This window comes from Cavia porcellus, unplaced genomic scaffold (genome assembly GCF_034190915.1).
Source record: "Cavia porcellus strain 051 isolate PalLab524CR breed Dunkin Hartley unplaced genomic scaffold, mCavPor4.1 scaffold_18, whole genome shotgun sequence".
Lineage (NCBI taxonomy): Eukaryota > Metazoa > Chordata > Mammalia > Rodentia > Caviidae > Cavia > Cavia porcellus.
Window position 1 is genome coordinate 23,047,233 of NW_026947501.1, and position 27,114 is coordinate 23,074,346.

Genomic DNA, 27,114 nt, shown 5'->3' on the forward strand with positions numbered 1-27,114 from the left:
CAATATGCTGACTTCTGTGATCCTTCTTTATAGTTTGCATAGAAATGATCATCCTAAATATATCCAATGTCCTGTTTGATTAAAAAAACATGCTCACATCTCTGTGTGTGTGTATTCTGCACCTCCTCCCACACACACAAGAAAATCTTACTTTATATTGGCTAAAAGTAATGTAAAATTTCCTTTAACAACCAATTTTATGGCAGCAACTTGATAGTGAATCTGAATATGACTATAATACCTTTTACTATTTACTATTTTCTCTTTTCAACCTAGATTTTAATCTCCTCATCCTGCATCTACAAAATCTACTTGGTGTTATCGTTCCTGTACTACAATGAGGCATGGTAACTATAGGTTTGGTCACTTTCATGAGAAAGACATATAAAGGACAGGAAATAAATACATCAGAAAACGTTAATTGTTCATATTAATCATGTACTCCCAAGTGTTTTTGAGCTTCTAATTTTGTACTTATTAATTTAATAAAACCTCAGGTTGTCTGAAGAAATATCGCATATTCATTTGTCTCTTAGCTACTGGGAAGAACAGAAATTAATAATTACAAGAAATGTGTTTTATGTGATAGTTTAGACTCAGATCAATATTGTAACTCTAGCTGAGACTAGCATCTCACTCCAATGAAAATGGTGGCTTGCAGGAAGTCTGGTATAAAGATTGTTTATCAATCATACTTCTAGGAAATGACTTCCATCCCCAGGAGTATTTGCCTTGCATGCTAGGTCACTACTGAGTTCAGAGCTTGGGGACATTAGATTACGAAAATTCCTTTATTCCACATGACTTGCACAGCCTTCGTTGAGAGCAGGAAGGAATTTTAGAGACCACCTGGACTATTTCCTCCATTTTTCACTTAAAGAACTCTCTAGGGAGATGAGCTCTTTAGGTAAAGACTACATAGCTTGTTTAGCTTTGGGATCAGAATCTGGTCTTGCAAATCTTGGTCACCGTTTTGTTCTCTACTACATGTAGACATGGCAATAAGCCACGGGTATGGCTTACTGTCAAGGTCCTGGGGGTGAGGGGCAGAGTGTCAGCTCTGGGGAGAGGAAATTAACCTCAGATGCTCAGAAGCCCTGTTCTTCAGAAACCAAACCATACCATGCCTCTTCTTCCCACTTCCTCCAATCATAGCCTCCCATTGGTCAAGTAGATGGAAGGGCAGCTGGGTATTGTGGTGTCTAGAGACAGCGCAGTCTGGTAACTCATTTCACAGCAGAACTAAAAGCAGAGAGAGGTTAAGCAATCTTCATCTTTCTGTTAGTGAAAGATGCAAATATTCTTTAGAAATCCATGGAGACCTTGCTTGTGTAGCAGCTGATTTTGAATATTGCATCTAATTATGATCTCTGGGCTGTGGGACTTACTGTCATGAGGCTCTTATTTGCTGATTGATAAAGCAGAAAAACAGAAGTGGTGTGGTGTGACAAGAAAGTGCTGGCAGGAAGTGAGATGGCTGTTATCACCCCGTGGCTCTTTTGTTTCTCCCTGCAAAGCTCCTTTGAAATCTATTTGCATTGCCTTCCCATTCTGAGTAACTCAGCAGGGCTTCATTTAAATTGTGCACACTTGCCTTAACTCTCAGAATAAGAAGTATATTCCCGACTGGCTGGGACAAAACGCGTGATTATTTTGCATTTTCTTCTCTGTCTCCATTGTTTGGGGCCTGAACCCATCTTCAGTACTGACAATCAAGAAGTGGACCATGGAGCAGATGCAGTAATGTCATAAGCACCCCCACCCCACCCTGAGGCAGCATTCAGTGTTTGTCAGCTTCTAGTATTATTGCAGTAATCTTAGGATGCAGAACGCAGCATATCTTTTGTTTCAAAAGTTTTATAAAATCTTGTAACTACTAGCCAATCTCATGGATTAATGTTTCAGTTTGTACTTTTGCTTTAAAATCTGAATATTGCATGTGAATTCTAAACAGATGTTTGATCATTTTTAGGAGTATTATGGGAATAGAACCTGCCTGCATCTGACCTCTGCATGTATAAAATGAAAGCATATATCCCAGGACAGAGTGAAGGTCAGCTAAACGTGCCTTTTGCCTACAGATGGAAGTGTACTCAGGTATTTGGTGGGTGCTTATATCATACCTGGCCTGCCTCTACAGTACAGGAAAATATCGTTCATCATACCAAGATCTGGGTGTAGTATTTGGGAAGAGAAACCAATTCTCCGTGTCATAAGGTTTGGGAAGACCTCTAATGGATTTGGATGCTGGTCTGGGAAGACAGCTCTCCAGAAAATGTGCTACTGAGGGGATGTTCTCTCTGCAGAGGCCTGGGAGCTGTTAGCCAGACTGTGTCAGAATTAAACAATGAGCTTGACCCCTTGCCAAAAGCTGGGGCAGGAGGGCCCTGTGCTGAGTTTTTGTAGAGCTCTGCCCTGGAAAATTTCTATCCAGATGAGTATGGTCATTCTAGACAGTTACCTAAGTATGCTACTTAATTTGAGGGGCAAAAGCAAATGATTGAGGAGCCCAGACCATTCCGAGCTTATAACACGAATAAGTCAGGTCACTCACGGACCTAGATACTTTGCTCTGTGATTTTATATTAGTCCTCATAATTCCAAGAATTTTCTTCCTGTTGGTTAAGGCTCTCATGGTGGTCTTTTTTGGCAGAAAGAATTTGCCCAAATAGCTCTAGTGGATAAAGGCCACAGGTATCTGTTTGTGTCAATCTCAGAAAACTCTCTAAGGTTTTAATTTTTACTTTACTTCCTTGCTTTGTTTAGTTTCTTTGATCAAACCCATATTCAATTATGAAAATAGTGGAGAAATGTTTTCTTTCTATCAAAAATGAACCAAACAACCAAAAATATCTCAATTCTTCCCAAACTATCTTATTTTCCTTGTATGACACAGACAAATGAAATAAGCAGAAACACTCTTAATCTCTGATCCTCTCCCAGCTCTTTTCTTATCTGTAAGGAACATTCTGCCAATTTTTACCGTTGTTGATCTGAAACTTTCTCTTTGATCACTCTATTCCTCCCGACTCTTAATTTCTTTCCTTTACAATATTCCTCTCTATAAGGGGAATTTTTATTATAATGGAGTCCAGTTCATTAAACAACAAAAGTGTCATCCTCACAATTTGTGCTCTAAATGAAAGGCAAGTCTGGGAATGAAATGGTTGAAGCCAACTGTGCTCCATGTGCAGGAACTCTGCCTTCAGAGAGGAGAAGCGACCAGCCTGAAGCCTGGTCACTGCCTGTGTGTGCCAGCTTCCGTCCTGCCCCTAAATCTTTTTTCTTGGGATCTGGGCAAATGGTCCGCTTCGTTGGTCCTGCCTTCTGCAGGAGCACCATCTTTAATTGCTGCCGACAGCACTTTGTTAAATGTGCCTTGCTGCGGCCTGGCCTTCCTTGCCATTGGTCTCCCATGCCACTGTCTCTGTTGTCCTCTGTCCCAAAACCCTCTCCTTGTGGTGTTGCAAAGGTCGCTGCAAAGTGTAGTTCTCACTCAGCCATTGAAACTGGTTTTCTGACAGCAGCCTTCTCAACTCCTGTTCAGACAATGGAGGAAAAAGGTAGAAAGAAGCATCTGAGATTGTGGAAGGATGTGTGCAAAGTATTACAAATCCAAATCTCCACTGATTCCTGCCAAACTGAAAAAAAAAAAAATGGCGCTGACTTCCGAGTACAAGCTGATAAACCACAGAGAGTGTGCGCAGTCACGAGGAGCCACTGGGAGAGAATCCTAAGAGGATAACCATTGGGAATCCACAAAACCCATAAGGATTTCACAACCCATTTGGACTTCAAGTCTGCAGACTGTGGCTTTAAATTAATTTTGCTTTTATTTCCCAGTACAGCTGTTACTGGATTTTCATTAAAAAGATTTTTTCAGTGCATAATTAGAGATAAAACTTTACGATCCAAGTGTCCCCGAAGGAAATGATTCATTGGCATACACAGTATGCCACACAGTATGCACTACAGTATAATGACCTGATGTCGTTCAAAAGACTTCTTCAGTGTATGTGTGGAAGTAGGAACCTGAAGTAGAAGACAGGTCTGTTGATGTGGGGAGGAAGGTGTAAGGAGGGTTCACCTGCACCCGAGCTAATTAAAATGAGCCAAATGTGTGGGAAGAAGTGGTAAAGTAAATGAGTAACAAATACTAATTTTTCTGTACTGCTGTGTAAAAACTGTGAATTTACAAAACAAAGTCTCAAATATCATCTCTTATCCTTATGGCATGAGATAATGTATATATTCTTATCTCTTTTTCTAAAAGACCTTTAAAAAAATCAGATACAAGAACTTGCAGATTTGTGATCCGTTACAGTAGGTGCATTTTGACATTAATATCCATTTTCGCTTTTAAGTGCTTTCTTCATTGTTAATGTCATATGCACAAAAACTGAACAGACGTTTTTCTTGTAAAAATGATTTCTGTTTTCTCTTTAGTTTCACTAAATCACTCCCCAGAATGATTTCTTGGTTACATTATTTGACCTTTTGTGTTCCTCATGTTGGACACACAAGCTTTTCCACCACCTCACGGCTCCTGAACACAAAACATTACAAACATCAGTTAAGATGCAGCCGTTCCAAAAGCATCGTGAACATCTGAAGCTGATTTGCATTTTTCTAAGGTCTTTTGCAGAAAAGCCACCTATGCTAATGAAAACATATTTTCAATATGGAGATTGCAACTGGAGGTGCAGCCTGCTGTGAACAGTTCAGATTTATTTGGTTAACTGGTGAACAGCTTTGACAAATGACTATTTTCAGTTGGGGGGAAAAGGAGTCTTCAGATTAGCATTGTGTGTCTCTGTGGGAATTGAGCCACATATCCTCCTAGGGTATTTCTGATGAAGCCTGAGGGGAAAAGCAGCCATCTATAAGGAATTTGAAACAATAAAATGATGTTTCCCCAAGAGGAGGTAGGGACCCAAAGACATATTGGTTGTTACTGAAATCTACTCTTAGTTTAGATGCTAACATAACTGAGGGAAAAGGATTGAAGAAAAAGCCTAGAAACCCTGTAGGCTCCAGCAATCCTGCTTTGGGTTTCCTCATCCAATGCATAACACAGTGTAGAGGAAACCACTCTTGCATTCCTCTGGAGCACTGCACAGCTCTGGGGCCCTGCGTGTTTTACTGTTTACAGCAGAGAAGCCCACGCCGCAGCCAGGATCATCAGGATGAAGTGCAGTGGAACAGGGGCAGGATCTGGTTGGCAAAATGTTGGTGACAAGAAGTCAGAAAACTATTAGGTGAGTGGAAATTTGAAGAGAGGCTCTTGGTGCACAGCTGGTTGTAGTACTCTTAGAACAAGGCAGATGTGAACTAGACTTCCCTGTGTACCCAATCCAGGGAAACCACTGAAAATACTTAGGAAGGAGTCACGGTGTGGGCAGGATAAAATTAGGCTGTTTGGTCTCTGTAGATCATTTAACTGAAATTAACCTTATATATTATTTCAAAGCAAAAATATGAAGTACGTGTGATGTGAGAAGTGTGAAGTTTAGAATATTTGTTACTGAGCTTTATTTGTAAGTAGTAGGTCAACTTGACTCAGTTCCTTACAGAATTTTAGGATCTAGTAACTACATGACTTTGGTCTGGCCAAGATCATGGATATTGCCTAAAGCCTTGAGATTATTTTTCTTGGATCAGCTCTAACAGTAGAATTTGAGTGTAAATTGTGCCTTGGCCATGAGAACCAGTCTCTCAGTTGCTGAGCTGGGAGCTCTTTTCCCCCAGGAGAGGGTTGTGTCTGAGCTGTAGACCTGATGGCTGTGGCATTACATGCTGCATGAGATAGCACCATAATCTGTCTTTTCTGCCTCATGCACAATGCAGAGCCATGAATAAGTTGGGAATTAGGAGTTTTCTGTCGTTGGGTGTCTGAATGGTTGGCTGTTCACCAGTACCACAGAGAGATCAGTGACACTAGCAAAACTCTTAAGGAGAAGAAATGAAAAAGTTTGACATGAGAAAGCTGCGAGGCCTTTGGAAACTCAGATGCAGTGATCAAAGCCTTTCTGAATTCCTATTACTAGAACCTGTAAATCATTCAAGATAGGAGTTATGAAGAAATGATAATAGAATTAATAAAATTGAACTTTTAGCCCTAGGAAGCAAGACTGCAGATGACATATAAATAACAAAACATACTGATTCAGGGCAGTGAATTAGCTAATCTCTATTTTTTCCCCTACTAAACCTGAAAAAAAACTGATAGCAGTTAAACTATGGTTACCGGAATTTGCATTACACATAAAACACAACTTCAGGCAGCAGAGCTGCCTGGGATTCTTGCAGAGTAAATATGGTTGGATCTCATGTCAGCCTTATGTCTTGGTGGGATGAAAATCTGCATTTCAGTGTGGATTCCCCATTAGAGAAGCCTGCCTTCCATTTTTGTCTTTTGGAGCACTGGGTATCTTGAGACTCTGAGGCTTGTGTTTCCTAGCTGATGTGAAGCTGACGCTCCTACAAGCTCATATCTGACAGGAAGATGGGTTCTCCCTGAATGTGGATAAAGTCCAGGACCTGGCAGGGAAGTGGGAAAAAGGTTTTCTGAAAGTCCAGCAGAGGGAGCTAAGAAATGAAAGTCTTTTACTCTTAAATATTCTCAGCATTTATAGATGAGGAAAAACAGCGTGCATTATTCTGCCAGGTAATAAATTGGATCAAATTAAACAAAGATGAATATTCCAAAATTTGGCAAATGAGTGTGCCAGATTTTTCAAGCCCAGATTTTTGTTCTGGGTCAACCATATGGTCATTGTCCCTTAGAGCTAGAAGGACAAATGTAATACAGAGGACATCTATATTGCCTGATGATCTTTCTTGGAGTGGAGGCAAAAAGAACAGAATCCAATTGAACTTTGGATCATGAGATTAACTGGCCCATAAATTTTTCTTCAAGTTTTTTTTTCTAATAAGTTAAAGAACGACTTTCCTTAAGGTAATAGTGTTATCCTTTCTGAGAAATGCTGTATTGAAGAATCTTATGACATGCTCATCCATTTGATCCCTAAAGAAAGCAGCCAATTATGTAGAATAGGTAGCACGAAGTTAACTTAACATTAGGTCAGCAAATGGGTCAAATAGATGATTTAGAAATGAAAGGAAGAATTGGCTATATAAAGCAAGGAAAAATAATAACGCAGCCTAGAATCACAATTGTGAAGAGAAATGGAAATGTTTTTTTCTGAAATATAAGACACAAAGTTGAATTCACAATAATTGTAAAAGGAATTGATGAACAGAATCCATTAAGCTCTCAAATAAATGGAATAACCACAGTAATTCTGTACTAATGGTAGAACTTCAGACTATTTCCTCAGTATTAAGTAGAAATGATGGCCAAAACCTAATGTAACATAAGTATCAGTTGAATCAGCATCTCTATTCTTCCCATACTGAATGAAATGATGATTATGGAGTGAATCAGGCTAAAAGTAACTATAGCTTTTTATTTATTTACAAAGAAAGTCCTTTTCAGTGGCCAAGTTTGACTTGTCTGGTGTCTTTCACAGATGAACCCCAGGCTAAGAAACCTTATCTGAAGAAAGCAGTCGGCTATTGGTCGACAAGACTTTCAGTTCAAATGATTGTGGACACTGGTGAACATCGCTGACCCCTGCATGCTTCCGGGAAGATGCATTTGCAGCAGCGAGGTGAGAGCTGATTCTCAGGTCAGAGTCTTCAGCCATCTATCTGGCAGTTTCACTGGGCTGAAATATTTGCTTCCTTATACAAGTATGGTGTCTTTTTGAAGTTCTTGTTTTCCACCGCTAATTTTCATATTGGTGTACGTTTGCAGTACGTAGTGATTACATTCCTCATGGGAAGTTTGTATATGTACATAGCACGTTGTAACTCCTTTTTCAATAGCCTTCCCCGTTCCTTTCCTTCTATCTCTTGGTCATATAACCGGGAGGCACCTTAGGGCTGACTTGCCCCCCTGGGATGTAAGTGAAAATACCTTCGACTGTCTAAAAACTGGGACTTGCAAAGTTAATATGAAGATCTCCACTGCATCTCCCTAGAGCTCTCCAGCCTTAGGTAGTTCTCCGAGTTTCTCGGCCATCACGGCTGCCTGATTCTTCCTGCATTGTCCAGGTTATCTCATGTCACACTTGAAACTGTGCTGTTCAGCTTCTTTTGCAACAAAGTTATTCACACAGAAATGCAGCTCCTCCCCACTACAAAGGCACCCATTTCTGTCTCCTTCCCATTTCTGCTCTCTGCAGGATTTTTCTAGGAGGTCCACTGGCTTCTCCCCTCATTTGCTAAAAATTAAACTTGTTTCTTTTGGGTGTTGGTGCTAAGGGTGATGGGTTGGAGAGTAATGGAGGTGAACTTTCTCAGCTCCTTTGCAAAATACTTTTCCAGTGAAGAAGAGTGTCTTCTAAAATAAATTTTGTAAAAGTCACAGGTTTTAACTGAGAGGTTAAAATGAATGTTTAAAATTCGGGATTTATTTTTTCTTTTACTTTCTTTCTGTCCTTTTTTTTTTTTTTTTTTTTTTTCTGATAAGCTGCTTCTCCATCTTTCTTATGCTGAGAGCAAAAACCACCATTCACAGTCTTGCCACCAAAGAGAATCCAACATTTCCTGAGCTCCTCTGGACTCAAGCCTATTTACATCTACATGTGTGTATCTTCTGGGTTTTGTTCTGTTGCTGGGACACAGATTCAAGCCTTTGAGACCCTCAGCAGTAGGTTACTATTTCGTCAACCATATTATGATGATTTTAACTCAATTATTCGTATCTTGAAAGAATAGCTAATTCCACCAGCATCAAGCTTCATTCACAACCTGGATCTTGACATGTAAAAATGCCCGTTTTAAGACAGAAATAAAGCAGAGAAAAATGTCTAGTAGGAAAACAAGCAGCACAAACAATATTTTTACTAAAGCATTAGTATTGATGGCAAGAAAAATTCCGTCCTTTCAGATTAGCATATAAACAATAATAAAATGTCTCACTGTTTTCCTCCATGCCCCTCCATTCCCCAAAGGTGTCCACTTCTAAACATTTCTGCTTGCAGCTCTTCTGATGACCACAATCATAACTTCCCTGACTGAGAGAGATGAGTAAGCTCTGAACACGAGAGCAGACACGTGCCCGAGGAGGCTTAACCTGAGACCTGGCAGGAAGTCAGTACTCTGGACCTGCCCGCAGAGGATGGTGCTTCTGCTGTAGGCTGCCTCCTCCGGCCCAATTCTCAACTACTTGAAAATCAGTAGAATCATGAATACACCGGTCCTACCCCAAATTTACAAGATCAGAACCTCTACAGGGGGAGTCGAGAAATCCATGAGATGTTTGAACAAGTCCTCTGTAAATCTTGTTGTGTGCTCGATGTTGAGAAGCGCTGCTTTAAAACAGCCTCCTCCCCAATCCCGTATCTTTCACCAGGGATTGGTTAAGGGTGGATGTGTGGCCCTGCTTTGGCAAATGAGGCTTGTTTTAGGGGTTTCTGGGGAAAGAGTTCTTGCTCTTGAAACAGATGGTGGGAAGAACAGGAACTCTGATCAGTCCTTCCTCTGTGACAGTTCCACTTAGAGAGGTGTGGAACTTACTGCCATCCTGTTGTGGCCATGGGGTGAGCTGACATACTGAGCCAGGGAGAGATGAGGGTAGCAAACATCTGGTACGGGCAGTGAAACCCAGGGCCCCCACTGACCATGCCAGAGGCATCCTACTTTGAAGCTAAAAACCAGTTGAGCTCAATTTAGTAGCAAAGTACACTGATAGAGGACTACTTTGGAGCCTTATCCCTGCTCAGGCATGTGGATAAGTGGCTGCAAAGGCCAGCTCTGTGACTCTAGATTGCGGCAGAAAAGTCACTATTACATAAATGGATAAGGTGAAGTGGGTGGGAGGGTCAGCCAATTTACTCTTTAGATACTTGTCAAATCATTTCAAACCTGCTATTTCTGAATCCAAGCCCCTTTCTAGCTCTGCTGGACTGTAGCTTTCTCTTTTTTGTCCCTTTTGCTAACATTTGTCCATTAGTGTAATTCTACCCACTGCTTGGCTCCTAAAAGTTCCTGAAACTCGTTCACATGCTGTTTCTTCCTTGGGACCTCTACTTTTCCTTATTGTTTATTGTCATTTGGGTGGGATTTAGGGATAGCTCAGAGAAAAAGGAGTATGTTTGGCTTGCTGTTTTGAAACAAAATACTGAGACATTTGCTTTTATTGAGAAATTGATATTCACTGCCCCTTGTAACTCATTTGAAAAGAAGAAGATCAGTGTAACCCTCAAGGGACATACTCTGAGACTGTGGGAATGATTCCTCCATGCTATGCAAGATCCTTCAAGATAAACAGGAATACTGTAGTGTGTCAGCTTGGAAAGGGATAAATTTCAGGCTCTCAAGTCTTGTCTGTTTGACCTGCATCTTCCCTTGGAGTATGGGTGAATATCCTTCTCTCTCAGAAGATGACTCAGAAGATAAAAAATTTGGACCCTTTTGCTTTCATAATTCTGTGGCACTGAAGTTTCAGTTGCCCAACACAGATTTTAAAATGTGTATTTTTATTCAAATCGTCAACCGTATGTGTTATCTTTAGATAGATAGCACCTACACTAGTGTGAAACCACTATGGGATCTCTAAGGTCACCCAATGGCATTCTGATTTGGCTATCACTTTCTGACCCAATTCCTTTCAGGCAGATATAATTTTGCTATAAACAGTCAATCTTTCCTTTACTCTTTGGTCCCTATTTAATATGCATAGATTTTCTCTTGTCTCTCTTTTTAAACATGAGATGTGACGTTTAGTACTATTTACTTTATGTCTATTCCTTAATGCTGCTGATATAGTTAATATACGTTAAACCACAGGTCCTGTATAAGGAGGGGCACTTTTTGAAAGGAAGAAAAATCATGCTCTGTTGAAAGCCAGAATACTGAGACATTTACTGGCCAGAACCAAGTCAGTTTACTTCTTTAGCTTTGAACCTCGGATCCTTCCTCTCCAAAAGACTGGAGATTAATCACTGGCAGACAGATTTAGGTAATAAGTCTTGATGAGGGTGTTAGATACAAATGGAAGTGTTGAATGCATAAAGCCAGAGTTCTGAAATGTGAACAAGCACTCCATTTCCATCACTGAGACTAACAACAACCCATGACTTTGTACATTAACTTTAAAAAAAGATACACATTCCTATGAATTTCCTTGTAAAATTTTTACCCATTAGGGACGGGTGGGAAAGTTTTGGTTTCCTTAAAATGGGAATGAAACTAAGATGTACTTTTAAGGCATTCTAGACATAGAGGTTTTTATGATTCCTCTTTCCACTTACCCACATACAAATTCATAGATTTTATAATGACATATACACTCATTCTGTCTTTCCTAAGCCCCTAGATTAGTTTTCATGCAAAGAACTCAGTTTTCTTCTTTGCATTTATGTATTTCATTGGTTTAAGTCATCTATGTCATCATATAATCAGAATAATAAGTACGAATTTCAGCTTGGGGTGCCTTTGTTGAAGAACTGAAATAATCAAGTTAATATACACAATCTATAAAATTCTCTCTCTCTCTCTCTCTCTCTCTCTCTCTCTCTCTCTCTCTCAGTGGTACTGGAGATTGAACTCATGACCCCAGGCTTGCCAGGCAGGCACTTAGGCCACTGAGCTAAATTCCCAGCCCCCAAATTCTCCTGATGGGACTAGAAACACATGCCATCCTACCCGCGGTGAGTGCTGCTGCATACCATCAGGGAGTTTACAAGGAGAGAATTGGAGCTCAGTTAAGAGCATCATTTAAAAAGGAGTCTCTCCGTGCCAGTGCACCGTGTTTCTCAGAGCGATCCTCTACAGGCTGACCACTGAAAGTGTGTGTGGTCTGTGGACTGGCAATGTTACACCCCTTGGAACTGTGCTGGAGATGCTGAATCTTTGGCCATCTCTCAGGCTTCCAGAGTCAGAGTCTTCATTTTAACAAGAAGCTGGATGGTTCACATGCACAAGGAAATCTGAAAATCACCACTCTAGGATTTGCTTTAGGGCCCCACTTCTCATTCATGTTCCTTAACTCACCTACTTCTGAACTTGGTACAAAACAAGCAGGTCATAAATATATGATAATCTTGTTCTGAGAAAATGGAGAAGGCAGTATTTCTGAGAAAGCCTCTGTAGCCAGCTTAGCAGCCACCCAACCATTCAAGGTTTTGTAATCTTTGTTTGCGTTTTTCTTTGCTGTTCTAACAAATTAGAAACTCAGTGACTTAGAATATAGATTTATGCTCTGATTATCATGTCCAAAATTGACTTCACTGGGCTAAAATAAAGGTATTAGCAGAGGTAGTTCCTGCTAGAGAATCTGAAAAAAATAATCTCTTTTCTTTTCTCTTTTAGCTTTTTCCTGCATTTCTTGTGGCCTTCCTTACACCCCTCTCATCCCTGATTCTGTATGCACATATGCTACTTCTGCAGTCAAATTTCCTCCTGCTTTCTTCTTATGAGGACATTTTGACTGTGGTTAGAGCCCATCTGGATAATTCAGGATAATGCCCTCATCTCAAGATCCTTGACTTAATTACATCTGCAAATTCCTCTTCCCATGTTGTGAAATAATAAGACATATATACACTGGTTTCTGTTTCTAGTTCCTGGCACAGAACTCCGAAAGTCTTGAAATTTCTTAAGTGGTATCAGTGCTAGTGCCTTCCTTGTTGTAATATTAGAACAACTCATCTCACTAAATTTGGTCTGGAGTTAGTTCTTGGAGTAGAGCTCTTAATACCCTTGTTATTTCTTAAAATGACAGGAGGTCAGGAGCAACTTTTGTTCCATTATTTTATATTTGATCCTCATTTCTGATGCAGAATGCCTAGATTTCTTGGAATTTTCTAAGTGATAACTGTATTTTGTTTCAAAGAGACAACTTTTGCAGCTTCATACGTGTTCATTTGGCTGCCCCGTCTGTATCCATTATTATACAAAGAGTAGTGAGTCCAAGTGTTCCCTCTTACAAACTATGGAGCCTATGGAGGGCTCGTGTGAACCCTAATCATAGCTGGTTAATCAGAAGTATAGGCATTAATCCTGAATTTGTGATTGATGTCTGAGGTAGAGGCAGTCTTGTAGGACTGGGTTCCTAACCTGTGATACTTGTTGCTGATGCCAGTAAGTGACAGAATTTGACTGAACTGTAGAACACCCAGCTGGTGTTAGAGATTTGGTTGGTGTACAAATAAAACTCTACACATTGATCAGAAGTGAAGTGTTGAGAAGATACAGGAAAAAAACTTTCTTTTTCTATACAAAAAAAGGAGCACATTTTCAGGTTCTAGAGATGTCTAACTTCCATGCAAAACCTTTGGCTCAAAGGTTTGGGGAGCAGAACAATACAGTTGGGGCAGAACAGACACTGCATATGTGGGGACATTGCAATAAATAAAAGCTCCTGTACTCACTCTGTGAAATGATCAAATTCCTCTCAATCATGTGACTTTAATCACTTGTTATTAGTATCATTCATAAAGGCAAAATTCTTGGCCCATAAATATCAAAAAGTGCTTTCTTTGGTGTCCCAGACTCAAAATTTCTGTAGCAAGGTAAGCAAAACCTATTGTTACTTTAAATGTTGTTGGTTATTTTCTGTTACACTTACACACCCCAGATGTTCTGAGATATTTGAAGGTGACCCCGATAGATGCCACTGTCAGACCAATTTATCTTTCAAAATTGTCGAAACGGCAATACTCACAGAGATGACTGCGTGCTTCATACATATGGTGACTTCTAAGAATTTAAAGCCTTTTTTTTGTGAATTAACCTTCTCCTGGATTTTTTCTTGCCTGGTGTGCATGCATCCAGATCTATTCAGGAAACTCCGTGGAAGCAACTTCAATTAATATAAATTCTAGAATAACATTTAAAAGGGTTACATTTTAAATAGAAAGTACAAAAGTCTTAATTGCATTGGTTACTTCAGATTTCATAAATGCTTTTTGCTAACTTTTGCTAAAGTGTGGTGACTGTGTAACCCAAAACTCATTTCCTGCTTTACCATCAGGACAGTCAGACTTTAATTGTTTGTTTTACTTTGAATTTTGTACTTTCTTTTAAGAAAAACACTGTACATTTTATATTTTAAGGATTCTCACTTTTTTAGGGTTTGCAACAACTCTTGGACAATATATAGATTTTTTACCTGATCTGTTGGCAAGTTATATGTACGTTCCATTGCTTTCTGTAAAGTTGAATGACTAATGCATATTCTATTCATAAACAAGATCAGAATTATGAGAAGGAAACAGATTTGAAATGGCTGTGAAAATCTATGTGTTCTTTGCCAGTGGTTTAAAGTGAACTTGTGTGTGCCTGCTAGCGTTTCCCTCCCCGCAGCAAGCCTGGGTTTTTTTACATGTAGTTACTCGATGTGAATGTGAATTTCATATCAGCTATGGAATCAGCTGCCTCTGACACTTCCTGTTCTGGCAACGCCCTACTGAGTACCTTGTGATCTCAGGACAGTAAATGTAGCTGGTGCCAAGCAGTTCGGTCTGTCTGCAAAATACAGTTTTCCAAGTATGGTATTGGATTTCCTTTCTTTGAAACCCCAGGGAGACAGAATCAATTATATGCTTTCCTTTCTGCAATGGGGATCTCTCTCCCTTTCCTGGGTGTCAGGGTTACAATTCTCCCACATCCTATCTGCCCCACCCTGACACACCACTTCCTCTCACCCAATACAGCCAAGCTGATCGAGCTGGGCGTGTTGTTGTTTGCCCAGTGCTCGGCCTTTGAGCAGGCAAGGAAATCAACCTTAAACCTCTCCATAATGTATGGTCCAGAATTAGTCACTGCTTTGAGCTTTGTGCACAGACAGTGCTTTGTCTTTCTCCTTTGCATGACCTTCTGTGTCTGGTCCAGGTGGTCCTGGTGCAGCCTGAGGGCCTTTTAAACAAAGGAGGACAGGGAAAGAAGAGCTTTCTCATTTTCTTTAAATCAGAACAGATAGAACATTTTAACTTGTTAGTTAATTTTTTCTTTAATATTTGAGGCAGCTTCTTAACCTGTGGTTCCGGCTGACCTCAAACTAGCAGCAATCCTCATGTCTCAGCCTGGCAAGGGCTGAGATTGCAAGCACACACCACCAACTGATTCCAGCTTACTTTCTAGGAAATGGACAATTATCTTCCTTTTGCATATGGGAAAAGTAAAGCTTAGAAAAAGTGAACACATGCCCATAGTTGTCACACAGGTAGGAAGCTGAGCAAGTGGGACCTGAACTCAGAAAGTCTGGCTTGAGGCTGCTGGTTCCTACAACACATTGTCATCCTGATTCAGGCTCATGAAATCTCTGGCCTTTTTATATCACCTAAGACCACGTGAGCACTTGAGGACAGCTTTGAAAAGCACTGTGAAAAATGGTTAAGTGCAACTTGGCCGCAAGTCAGTCACCTGGCATGCTGGTCCCCTGTATTGAAACCTGGGGAGATGCTTGCTTTGTCTGCATTTAGCTGCAGACACATGGGCCTGTGCTTTAGCTGAGGGATACCTCAGCGCCTCTGTTCTCCTCCTCATCCTTCTCTTTCCTCTCCTCTCCTTTCTCCTTTTTCTTCTTCTTCTTCTTCTTCTTCTTCTTCTTCTTCTTCTTCTTCTTCTTCTTCTTCTTCTTGCTGTTCTTCTTCCTTTTCTTCTTGGAAATGAGCAAGAGGAAGAGCCAGAAAATTCCATGATGCTGGGCCCAGTGGGAAATAGCGGTTCAGAGAGGAGCTCCTGTTGTCAAATTGTCTGAGAATCCAGCTCATGACAAAAGAGGGTACCTGTAAAGTTGACAGTCTCTGGTCATCTGTGCAGAGAGGCAGAGAACCTCATGTCCTGGGAACGTCCTCAAAAAGGTGAAGCCCTTATTCAGGCCTATGAAGTTATTCTGCTCATTATGGGTTGGGCTAAGCACTGACCACGTGCTAGCAAGCAATATATTCCTGGTTCAGATTCCTTTCTGGATTCCACAGTCCTTTGTATCTGCTTGGTTACTTTGTTGGATCTTAGCCGGGATTCTGCAGGTCTCTGTGATCTGTGTGGGAATGATACAGTGGCTGTTGTACCCAGGGCTCCTTGGGCATTTTTTCTCTGAATGCTTTTCTCAAAGTGATCTCCACTGTAAAGCATAGTCCCACACTCACAGCTCAGAGGGTGGGGACAATGGATATCCACTGACCACTCTACCTGTGGTCCCAGCCTATATGGATGATGGCATTGATGTTTCTATGGCAAAGTGTACCAATGTGGGATGAATGCCCAGTTAGACACACCTAAGGAGATTATGGGGTCCTCCAGCATGGAAAATATTTACCCTGGTCCCAAGGGTGACACCAGGTTATGAGTAACTGGGGGGACTACAATGTCTATGGAATAAAACAAAAAATAAAAACAGACAAAAATCTGTGAATGAGAGAATTATTATACCTAGGGAAGTTAGTAGTCTCAGGGCCATATTATCATCTGTAAGGCAAGAAAACCCTGAAAAAATAGGCCTCTCAAAAGCCTTGGCATGGTGTGTTACCCATAAAGGGATAAAGGGAAGACCAGAATTATGGGGATGTAATGGTCAATCATTTGGCTCCTCTCTGTAGCATAAAAGACTAAAGGAAAATTGATACCAAATGTGAGACCCCTGTATGGAGCTGTTACTATGTCGATACACCATGGGGCCCTGTGGAAAAAGGAACTGGGCTCACTGATATGGTTTGATACGAAATGTCCCTCAAAGACTGGTTTGTTGAAGGTTTGATGCCTGGTGATATAATGTTCAGAGGTAGGACTTAGAGAGTTGGCTGGATCGTGAAGTCACTGACCTTATCAATGGATTAATCCATTGGTGAGTTCATAGCTGAATTGACTATTAGAAAATGGGCCCCAGTTAGAGGAAGTATGCTGTGGAAGTCTCGCCTTTGAAAGGAGCGTCATGTTCCCAGTCTCTTCCTGTCTTTCTGGCTCTTTCCCTGATCTGCCTCCTACTGCCCTAAAGTAGGCAGCTTTTTTCTGCCTTACGCTTCCCAAATGATGCTTCTGCCTTAGAGTCATCCAATCAGGGACTGAAATCTCTGCCATCACAAGCCAATGTAAACCTCTCTTCCTCTAAATTGCATATGTCAAGTATTTTGCCCCAGTGTCAGAAAAGTGACTAATACCCTCCCTAAGGCCCATGCCATAACAATCGCTAGGTGGAGTCTCTTTGTGCTGAAGTAAGGCCACATGACAGGCAGTAGAGGTTAATACAGGGCTCCTTTCACAGAATGAGGTGATCAGGAGGGAGAAGCCATATTTGTCTCAGTCTTGAACTGGACTCACAGTGAACAAGTTGAAATCCCTGAATGGGATATATATCACTTCCTAGCGACTTTATATGCAAAGTTGAACATCTTTTTCCAAGACCACAGGCATAAGGACACAGCCTTCTCTGTCAGCATGAACTGAAATATTGTAAACAGAGTGGGCACAGTTCCTGGTCCTCACCCTGGAGAAATTAGAGGAGGAACAGTGGAAACCCAGGAACTGAAAAGTGGGTGGACAAATCTATTGTGAGGGCCCGTTGATTAAAGTAAGACAACTGAGAGGGTTTTGTAAGAGAAATAAAGGAGTTCCTAATCCTTAAACTATGGGGAGTCTACCCAGTCTGACAAGGGAAACCAGGCTTAGTGAATTCCTGGGAGAAGCAGAGAGCACGGATACAAGTGCTGCCCATCCTGGCACTTGGCTTAGCTGACCTGCGCAGGGCAGCCGGGTTATGGTCTAGGACAACAGCCCACTGTGCACACTGCAGCTGCTGGTTAATATTAACCCTAGTCGGGGACACAGTGCAAAACAGAAGGCCAGTGGGCTACCTGAAGCTTGGAGGGACCTTTGAAAATGACAGGAGTGGGCTACATTTGTTGAGAGCCTCCTTGCTGGTTTTTGTAATAGTTGAGCCAGTGTATGAAGAGTCACATAAACATCTAGAGCAGGTATCTGAAGGACAGTGGCCACCCAGAGCATGATCTAGGAGAGGGAATGACAAAAAGGACTCCTTGCCATAGGGTTTCCCTTAGGGACTTGTGACTGGGTTCAGAGGACTTGGAAGGGAATGAAAAGGTCACTCAATCTTGGCATCTGGTCACTTACGTGTACCTTTGGAGGATCGTGGGAGCTGAGTGCTTGGGAAATGCTGACAAGGAGGGGCTCCTGAAGGACCCCTCTCCTGCAGGAGAGTCATGCACCCTTGAGGATGGAGGCACAGGAATGGGAGAAACTATTCCTCTTCTTCCTTGCTCATGTGCCTTGCTTGAGGTCATCTTGAAACTTATTCCGACAAATCTGCTCTTAGTGCCTGAAACTGCACTCTCTGCTTTGGGGCACTGGAACTCTAGGCTTGGGGGGCTGGAAGAAAAAATAGGCACTGTCACTGCTATAGCCAGTCGGTCTGGGACGGACGCACGTTAGACATATGGACGCGTTCTGGGTGGTTTCATAACTGCCTGACCCTTGGAGGTAAGCAATGGAGGCTTCCAGATCACCCATAGAACTTGTTCCAAAGAAAAGACCCAGCAATTTGGTTCATGTCTGAGGGAGGAGGAGACTCTGATCATGTGGATATGGACACATCTGATACTGGGAAGTGGGTGGGATGGGGGGGGTAAATAATTTCCCTTTTCTTAATCTAGATATAACAAGGCCAAGCCTTAACCGTTGAGCTGCTGGGTCCAGACAGCTGAACTGTGCAGCTGAGGAAGATCATGAGGCGGGTGACCTCAGGAACTCTGTGAGTAGCCTGGAAGAGCAGCTGCCCTTTGTCCAGTGGGAAAACCGAGCTCCCTGCGAGACTTAACTTCCCAGTGTGTTAGGAAGCCGACACGCCCCTGTTCCTAGTCTCCTAAATGCCTAGTCTTTAATTAAGCTTACACTGTTTGATCCTGGAGCCTTGGGGCACAGAGACTGTGATTTCTCTATGTTGCCCAGCTTGGTCTTGATTGCGTGGCTCAAGTGATTTGCCCACCTCAGCCTCCTGAGTAGCTAGAACTGTAGATACATGTCGCCACAGCCAGCTTGAACCTATCATGCTTACTTCTCTTCTGCAAACCTCTTATCTTACCGGCCCCTTTCTATAAAAAGGAGCCCAAGGGTGGGGAGCAGATTCAAGTGGGTCAAACCCCACAGTGCCTCATTTCTGCAGGACACCGAGAGAACACGGCTTGGGTACCCGCTTGCCCCTCAGGCTGTTCCTACCTGAACTTGTAGATGTTTTCCTTGAACCACTACAGATGAGCAAAAGAATGCAAAGTCAAGGAAATAAGTCATTTTACATGATCTAAACTATGCAGTGAATCCCAGCTATTAACACAGTAATCATATTTAGCTGCTACTGGCCCTTCCCCGTTTGGATATTTACTGGACATCTTTAGATTAATGTTTGTCAGTCTCTACCCTTCTCACCAGCCTGCTCTTTCCCTGTCTTCTCTAACTCAGCAATGTTCCACGTTCTCAGGTAATGATCTGTAATTTCCTTTTATTCCTTTCTTGCTTTCACACCATTATCCAGTCCATCAGTAGAGCTGACAGAACTGATTTAAAATATACCTAGAATCTAAGTACTTCTTGTAACCTCCTTGGCTACCACCTCAGCCTTTGCTGGTCCATAAGGTATTTTCTTTTTAAAATTTAGAAGACGATCACCCCATGACTTCACAGGTGGACAGTCTGTGCAGAGAATGTCCTTTTGGATGGATGTGTCTCTTCTCTTAGGCTCTGGGCTCATGCCTAGTACACTCCTGGATTCCAGCCCCAACAAATCTCAAGGGTTGTGATTTGTGCAACGTATCAGCAACAAAACCATGTGCAGTGCACTGCCTGGTCCATATTTGCCATTCTCATTCACCCAGATGTGAGCTCAGCCTCTGATGGCTCTCTCCATCCATCCTTGCCCTCTCCACCATCCATTCTGTTCTCCCGTAGAAGCCATGGAGAGTTTTAAAAGCATGAGTCAAATCAAATCCCTCCTCTGCTATAAACTTCACTCCAAGTAAAAGCTCAAGTCCCGGCCAGATTCTATAAAACCCTATACAATTGGTGTCCTGTTACCTTCATGAGTATGTCTCCAAAAAATCCTCCTGTTCTCAGTTCTGCTCAGACACACAGCTTTCTGGATGTTGCTTGAACATGCTCCTTAATCATCCCACTGTGGTGGCGTTTAGGACTCTTGCACTTGCTCTTCCCTCTGCTGGAAAATTCTTCTACAGGTCTGCCTGGCTCATTTTCAGTTTCTTTGGTTTCTCACTCAGATACCACCTATGATATAAAGCCTTCATTGTCCAGCTATTAAAACTGCTAACCTGGTCCCTATTGACCTGACATTTCTTCCCCACTTCCCACAGTACTTAGCACCATCTAACAGACTATCCTTATTTAATTTGTTGTCCATCTCTTTTCACTAGAATAAGCTTTGTGAAGGGAGAATTTTTGTGTCTTACTGTTGGCTTCAGAGCAGGGCCTCTTCCATCATAAATGAACAATCCACTAGACAGACATTTGTTACACAAATGAGCAGGAGGCAGAATGAACAACTGGAAAATTTGAATGTATTTGCAGGTCAAAAGCTACTTAATATTAATAATTTATAAGACAACCTATGATAAGGTAATGCATATTAATGACCAAAAGGAGATGTTATGTGAGGGATCCCCAATGTATGGTCCTGCTCCATTTGAAAACATCAAGTTCTCCTTATGATTCCTCATAACTACATATCTCATGTAAACAGACATTTCTCTGCTGAACCCCAGGATCTATAGATCAGTCGTCTTCATGACACACTTTCTGAAGCAACAACACCCATCTCAGCCTTCAGATCTCCAGTATAGTTTTTCTTGGTTATGGAATAATTAGATAAAATAAAAGTTTATGGCTGACCATGACCAACATCAGATCCAGTGCTGGGAACTTTGGCAGAGGTGAGGTCATCGATGAGATTCTCTCATTCACTCATAACATCTCTCATTCATAACTGCTCAGGGCTGAGAGGGGCAAGGCCAGGTCTGAAGCAAGGAGTCAGCACCTGGTCCACTGAGCTCACACTGTGTTTGGAGGACAGAAATTTCTTCCTCTTCTAGATTATACTTTTTTCTGTTTTTTTTTTCTCCAATAGGCAAGGGAAGAACAAAACCTATAATGTGTACTTTCTAAATTCATATAAAGATCCAGACTATTAAAATCCAAATGAAAGAGATCTTTACTTACGGTGCATCCAAATGCCAGATGCCAGGTGGGGCTGCTGGCTGAGTGTCCCTGTAATGTGGAACCACGTTCGAATACCCATCAGAGTCAGGTGGGAAATATAGGCCAGTGCCACAGCAGGCTCACATCCATAAACAACTGTGCTTCATCCCAGCATGCTTGACATTAGGTTGCTTTCCCCTGTGCTTTGAAATGAGATGTGGTTGCAAAGTACTAATCTCTTCTTCTTACATCTGTTGTAAGGAAAACAGTGATACATATGAGACTACAAAGACACGAGCTCTGCCTCCCGAGAGTGTGACGGTTTTGGCCAACGTAGTGCATTTGACTCTTGTCTGAGAGGCTCGGCCTCTGCTGTCTGGATTATCAGGTGGACTGTTGGGGTATTTACATCCATGTGTTCAAATAACCCTTGTTAAAACAGTCCCCAACGCACAAGAATAACAATGCTGAAACTTGCTACAGTGTATTTTTATAATAGTCCTATTCTATTGTTGTTGTGTTGTCTTACCATGCCTGACCTATAAATTAAACTTTATAACAGGTATGTATGTATAGGAATAAATATAGTTCATACATAATTCATAGTTTAGCACTATCCAAATCTTGAGTGATCACTGGAGATCTTGGAACATATGTCCACGGATAAGGAGACACCATTGTATACACTGCATGACAACAGCAATTCAAAATTTCTTTATACCTCTTTAAAACCTTGACACAGAATTCTATAAGGATAAAGGTAGCAATGAAAGCAGTACTTGAGAAGTTTGAAATGATCTTGAGACCACAATGCTAAGTAAAAGAAATCTAACAGAGGGTTAAATATCACATAGTTTCTCTTATATGAGAACTCCAAGCTATAAATGATTTAAAGAGTAAAATAAAATAGAGATGATAGGAAACAGAGAGGCAGGCTTCGTGGGTCTGGGGAGAATGGAAGAGAGGGAAGGGGCGGAGTGGTAAAAATGCCCCATGTAGAATATGTATATGTGGGCTGGGGATTTAGCTCAGCAGCATAAGCGCCTGCCTTGCAAGCAGGCAGTCATGAGTTCGATCCCCGGTACCGATAAAAGGAAAAAGACCAAACAAAAAAAAAAAGAATATGTATATGTATCAGTTCCCCAAAAGGAATGCAATTACCATCCATCCCACATATATAAAAATAATGTCCTGTCATCTCAGAGTAGAGCCCAGTTCCTCAGCAGGTGACTCAGGTCCCTGTAGCTCCTACAGCCTCTGGTCCCCTTGTCCTCCAGTCACTCACCTTTCCTGACATTTCCTTGAAAGGGTGCCCTGTTTGAAAGACTAACCTCTATTTCATTTGCCTCTATTGTCCTCTTCTCAGTCCACAATCTTGCATCCGGACTGCTCTCTCTTGGGTCCGATTTCCTGGCCTCTGGCCACCCAGGCAGAGCTAAACACTTTCTGCTCCTATCCTGCCTTGAGCACGTCATACAGTTTCCTTCACACTTGAGGAGGAGGGCAGGCTCCTAAGCATTCAGCTCACTCCGCAGCCAGCTTGCCCTGATTCTCCGTATGGAGGAAGGGCATGAGGGATGCATGGGCGCTGTGCTCAGATGCCTGCAGAAAACCTGCCCTCGCGGCTGCCTGAGTCCCACAGGTCAGCATTCCCCAAACTGAGCCTGCCCGCTCCCTGAAGGGGCACCTCAATCCCCAGGCCCTCATTCTCAACCCTCCTCTCTCTGGGCCTGGCATCTCTACCCCTAAGGTGTCTGCAGTCAGGAGGATGGTGTCTCTTTTTTAATCTCATCCTGATGTCCCAGGGGCTGTCACTGTGCCCTCAGACGGCTCCTGTGTGTCCTTTCCTGAACACTGTGTTGTCCCAAGTTCCGCCCTCCCCTTCCACTTGGACATCTTCACCGCCTCCTTCTGCTCGGCTACCCGCCCCCCAGGGACCTAGCTCTCAGTTCCCCCAGGGAATTTCAGAGTTTTCCTCAAGGCCACCGTGATCTACATGATGCTGCCTATCCAGCCCAACCTGCCTATCCAGTTTCTCTCTCCTCCACTTGCTCACTCATTCATCCTTCTTAGGAATTCTTTCTTGCTTCTTGCAGGTTATTTAATTTGTCTGGAGCCCCCCCCCCTTTTTTTGCAAACTCTTTAATTCATCCATCAAATCTTAGTTTAAAAGATCTTTCCTAAAATAAATATATAAAAGATCATTCCTCCTGGAAGCCTTTGTCCTTCTCCAGGCCCCAGCTAGGCCCCTCCCATAGAGAGCTCCCCCCAGTGCAATCCATTTCATGCTGTATTAGCTGCTCATTTAAATGTCCTTCAACAGCCTGTTAGTTACATGTGGGGAGAGCAAAGAAAGGAGGCAGAAACCAAGTTTATTAATGAGATTTTCCTCCATGTCCAGCACATATTTAGCCCTTAAAAAATGGTTAACATTAATAAGCAAGTAGATGAATTTTAATTTTTGTTATTACAAACGGTAAACTATTTCATTCTTGGTTTTATGAAGGTCAGAGAGGGGGAGCAGCAGTAGAGCATACAGCACTTTTACCCTTGTCTGGGGAACTGACACTCAGAGAAAGCCCTGAAAAGAAGGCTCCTGTGCTAGGCCTTTCCACAACTGCTTTTCTGTTTGCCTGTCTGTGTGTGTATGTAACCCACTTCCCCTATGGGTCACGAGTTTTTCCAAGACTCACAAGAACCCATCCTCTAGAGTAAAGGAAGTTCCCTGTGTATTGTTAAATACCATCTTTAGAGTATTTTCAGAGTTCCTAGTTCCTAGGATTGAAACTGTAAGTGGTATCAAGTTCCCTATGGAGATGTCACTAGTCTGGGGTTCAGGAAGCTGCTTCCCTCCTTTAGGACAGGATAAAGAACAGTATTGTTGGATCAGGAAGACAGTAGTGCAGGATTGCAGGCTCCAAAGTCCCCAAGGAGCTGAGTCAACATTAGAGGAATCCAGCACCGCTTGGGAACCCGAGGTCAGACGGTTGTGTATGGAGTCCCGTCCGTGGCTGTGCATGGAGTTGAATCAGGCTGGAGGAGGGATGGGTTGAATTTTTGACCAATAACATTCCTGTCCTCCTTCTTCCTCTGCTTCCTTAACTGTGGACACCTCCTGCCTCTGGGTTGTTGGGCTTGGCCATGTAACCTGCACTGGCCAAGGGAATTTAAGCAGACATGATAAGAATAGAGGCTCTGCTTATGCACCTTCCATTTCCAAAGAGAATATGCTGCAGGTCCTCTCTGATGCTTTAGCCCAGTACCTGAGTAAGCCTCAGACAGGTTTAGTTTGAGATGGCTATTGGAGATCTATGCAAGGATGCTTGTGATCTGAGGTTCAGAGAGTGGTTTGAATTAGACATATACATTGGAGTCATTGTAGACTCATGACAGTTAAGATCTTGAGACAGTTAATTTCACAAGGTGTAAGCAGGGGTGAGAAAGAGGTGCCACTGACTGAGGCTCAGTTTCCTCCAATATTTAGAACATGGCAGTGAGAAGGGCTTAGCAAGGAACTAGAAACAGAGCAGCCAAAAAGACAGCTGGACATCTGGCTAATCACAGTCCCCGGAGACCGGACGGAGAGAGGGCTCAGGGCCTGAAGAAGTGACCAAATGTGCCCAACACTGATACTCAGCGATAGGAGGAGAGCTGACTTGCAGGTCTAAGGACAGAAAAGTCCTCGATGCCCTTGATAAGAGGATATTCTGTAGTGTCCTAGGGATAAAAACTCCCATAGAAGGGATTCAGGGGAGAATAAACGGAAGACATTTCAAGTATAGATAATTCTTACCACTGTTTTCTTCAGGAACTAAGGAGAGAAATGAGGCCACAGAGAGAAGCAGCCTCAAGAAATTTTGAAACAGATGGGATAAAAAACAAGTTGAATACGGCCGGGGAAGTTACAGCAGGCAGAAGAGAGCCGCAGTGGGAGAGTGATGAAAGCTTGCTTACACACTGAGGCGGCACATGGGTTTGCTTGCTGGCTGGTGGGCAGGAGGTGCAGACATGTTCTCCAGCTGAATAAGTTTTCTTAATGAAACAGGAAGCCGAGTTATCAAGAGTGTGAGCCAGTGGGAAGTGAAGAAGAAAGAACAGCAGAGTCATCCTCAAGAACTGAGGAATGAACGGGTCAAAAATGAATGGCTTAGCTGTAGGTAAGCAGATTGCTCTTAGCCCTTCACATCTACTGTCTAATAAAGCCCCACAGCAGCCCTATAAAGTAGCTTCTGTTATCGGCTCCACCTACAGAAGAGGAAATCGAGATACAAGAAATCTGTCCAAGGTGACACAGCAAGAAACTGTTGAGGTTGACTCAAGGAAACATATAAAGGCCTGGCACAAAGCTGAACTGAACCGAGTCAAAGTTGACTTAATGCTTACATACAGCTACTGATGTGTCAAGCTCTGTATTAACCACTTTCCCGGTGACTTCTTGCAGCGTTGGTAATCACCGATCCCACTTTTCTGATGAAGACATTGAAGTCCAGAAAGATTCAGTTGCTTGCTCAAGGTCGTAGAGGTAGGATGTGGAAAACTCCGATTTGGAATTCATGTTATGGGATTCTACGGCCCATGCCTTGTACCCAATGCCGAAGAACACTGATGTCATTTGAGTCTCAAATGACAGAAATTGACCTATTAGCTAAATATATCGAAACCCTTCCTACCTCAGCTTGGGTTTTCTTGGAACCTTTATCCAGAGCAGGAGGAGAGTTGACTGTGTGGCCTTTATGAGGCAGAAGTTTAAAGCAGGTTAATATTAAACACTTGAACCTTTGGATGCGGAGAGGAGAACAGAATCAAAGTCTACAGTGAGAGTTTTGGAATTTTCTTTTAATTTCCCACAGCCTTGGATCACAAAGCACTCACTCGAATTGTACAAGTAATTAAGAAACTAATTTTCTCAACAAAGTGTGCTCATAATGTATCATCTGCACCGAACAGCCACCCACTTCCTCAACTGCAAGGAAACAGACAGTTAAAAAAAAAAAAGTCGAGAGCCAGCAGTTGTTTATCACAACTTTGCCTCAGTGAGGCCTGAGATTCTTTTGAACAGGAGCTCTGCTTCCCATGACGCACAGCGAAGCGTCAACTGGGACATTTCTTGTAAAACTGAAAGTAAGAGACGTGGGTGCCATCCGTGAGGGACCCTGAGTGCGGTGCAAGGAGAGTCTGGGTGCCCTCGGCAAGTCGTAGACGGTGGGCTTTTCATCTGCAAGGAGGGGACACCTCAAACCTATGACTGCGTGTGAAGCGAGCTCAGGACAGGAAAGGCAGACAGAAGCCAAAGGGGAAGATCAAGATTGCAAGAAAGGCACGGCTTGTGACAGGCACGCCGCTTCTCCTGCGACTCACCCAAGTCAGAAGCAAAATGTCTCTAAAGCTGCCCAGGAACTGGGATTTCAACCTGAAGGCAGAGGCTGCGAAAATAGGTACAGTCCGGGTCTCTGTCTTCTTATGGCCTCTTTGGTTCTTATACTTGAGCACCCACCATTTGCATGTGGGTCTGCTGGGAGCACAGATGCCTAAAAATGGATCTTGCAACAAATCTGAGTTTAGGAGAAAATTTGCATTCAAACTGATATGTCGACTCATGTTTCTGAAATGTTGGTGGGGGTTCTTTTTCATCAAGAGATTGCAGTGGAATGGTGTTCCTTGTTATACAGATAGGAGACACTTTGGATGGTGTTCAATGCTTATAGCATAAAAAAAACTGAGTTTTTCTCTGTCTTGTAGACTCTAGTCATTTTTCGGTGGTTTGAAAAACTCATCTGTATTTTGAATGGATTTCAGTAGGAGCACAAAGACTGGAGTCTTTGGAAGCCTGAGTAAACTCAATGGTGTTCAGTGTTCTGAGCCCAGGGGGTCAAGGCGGGCTGGGAG

General features: G+C 42.5%; 1 protein-coding gene and 1 long non-coding RNA gene across 5 annotated transcripts in view; one reads left to right on the plus strand and one right to left on the minus strand.

Moving 5' to 3' along the window:
* Positions 1–7,903: 7,903 nt before the first annotated feature.
* On the minus strand, positions 7,904–26,722 carry LOC134471292 (uncharacterized). Of its 4 annotated transcripts, none has more exons than XR_010040595.1 (5): positions 26,587–26,722; positions 21,250–21,479; positions 20,095–20,301; positions 18,148–18,396; positions 7,904–13,891 (listed from the first exon to the last, which is right to left on the minus strand). It is a non-coding gene; the product is annotated as an uncharacterized LOC134471292 (long non-coding RNA). The 4 variants fall into 4 exon arrangements; XR_010040594.1 differs by having other exon boundaries at positions 7,904–16,054; XR_010040596.1 differs by having other exon boundaries at positions 7,904–8,823; positions 13,736–18,396.
* The window catches only part of Arhgap25 (Rho GTPase activating protein 25), an 85,284-nt gene continuing 84,434 nt past the window's right edge, over positions 26,265–27,114 (plus strand). The window contains exon 1 of the mRNA XM_063229542.1: positions 26,265–26,663. Coding sequence (XP_063085612.1) covers positions 26,603–26,663 — 61 coding nt within the window. The 5' untranslated portion in view covers positions 26,265–26,602. The remainder of the gene's footprint in view (positions 26,664–27,114) is intronic.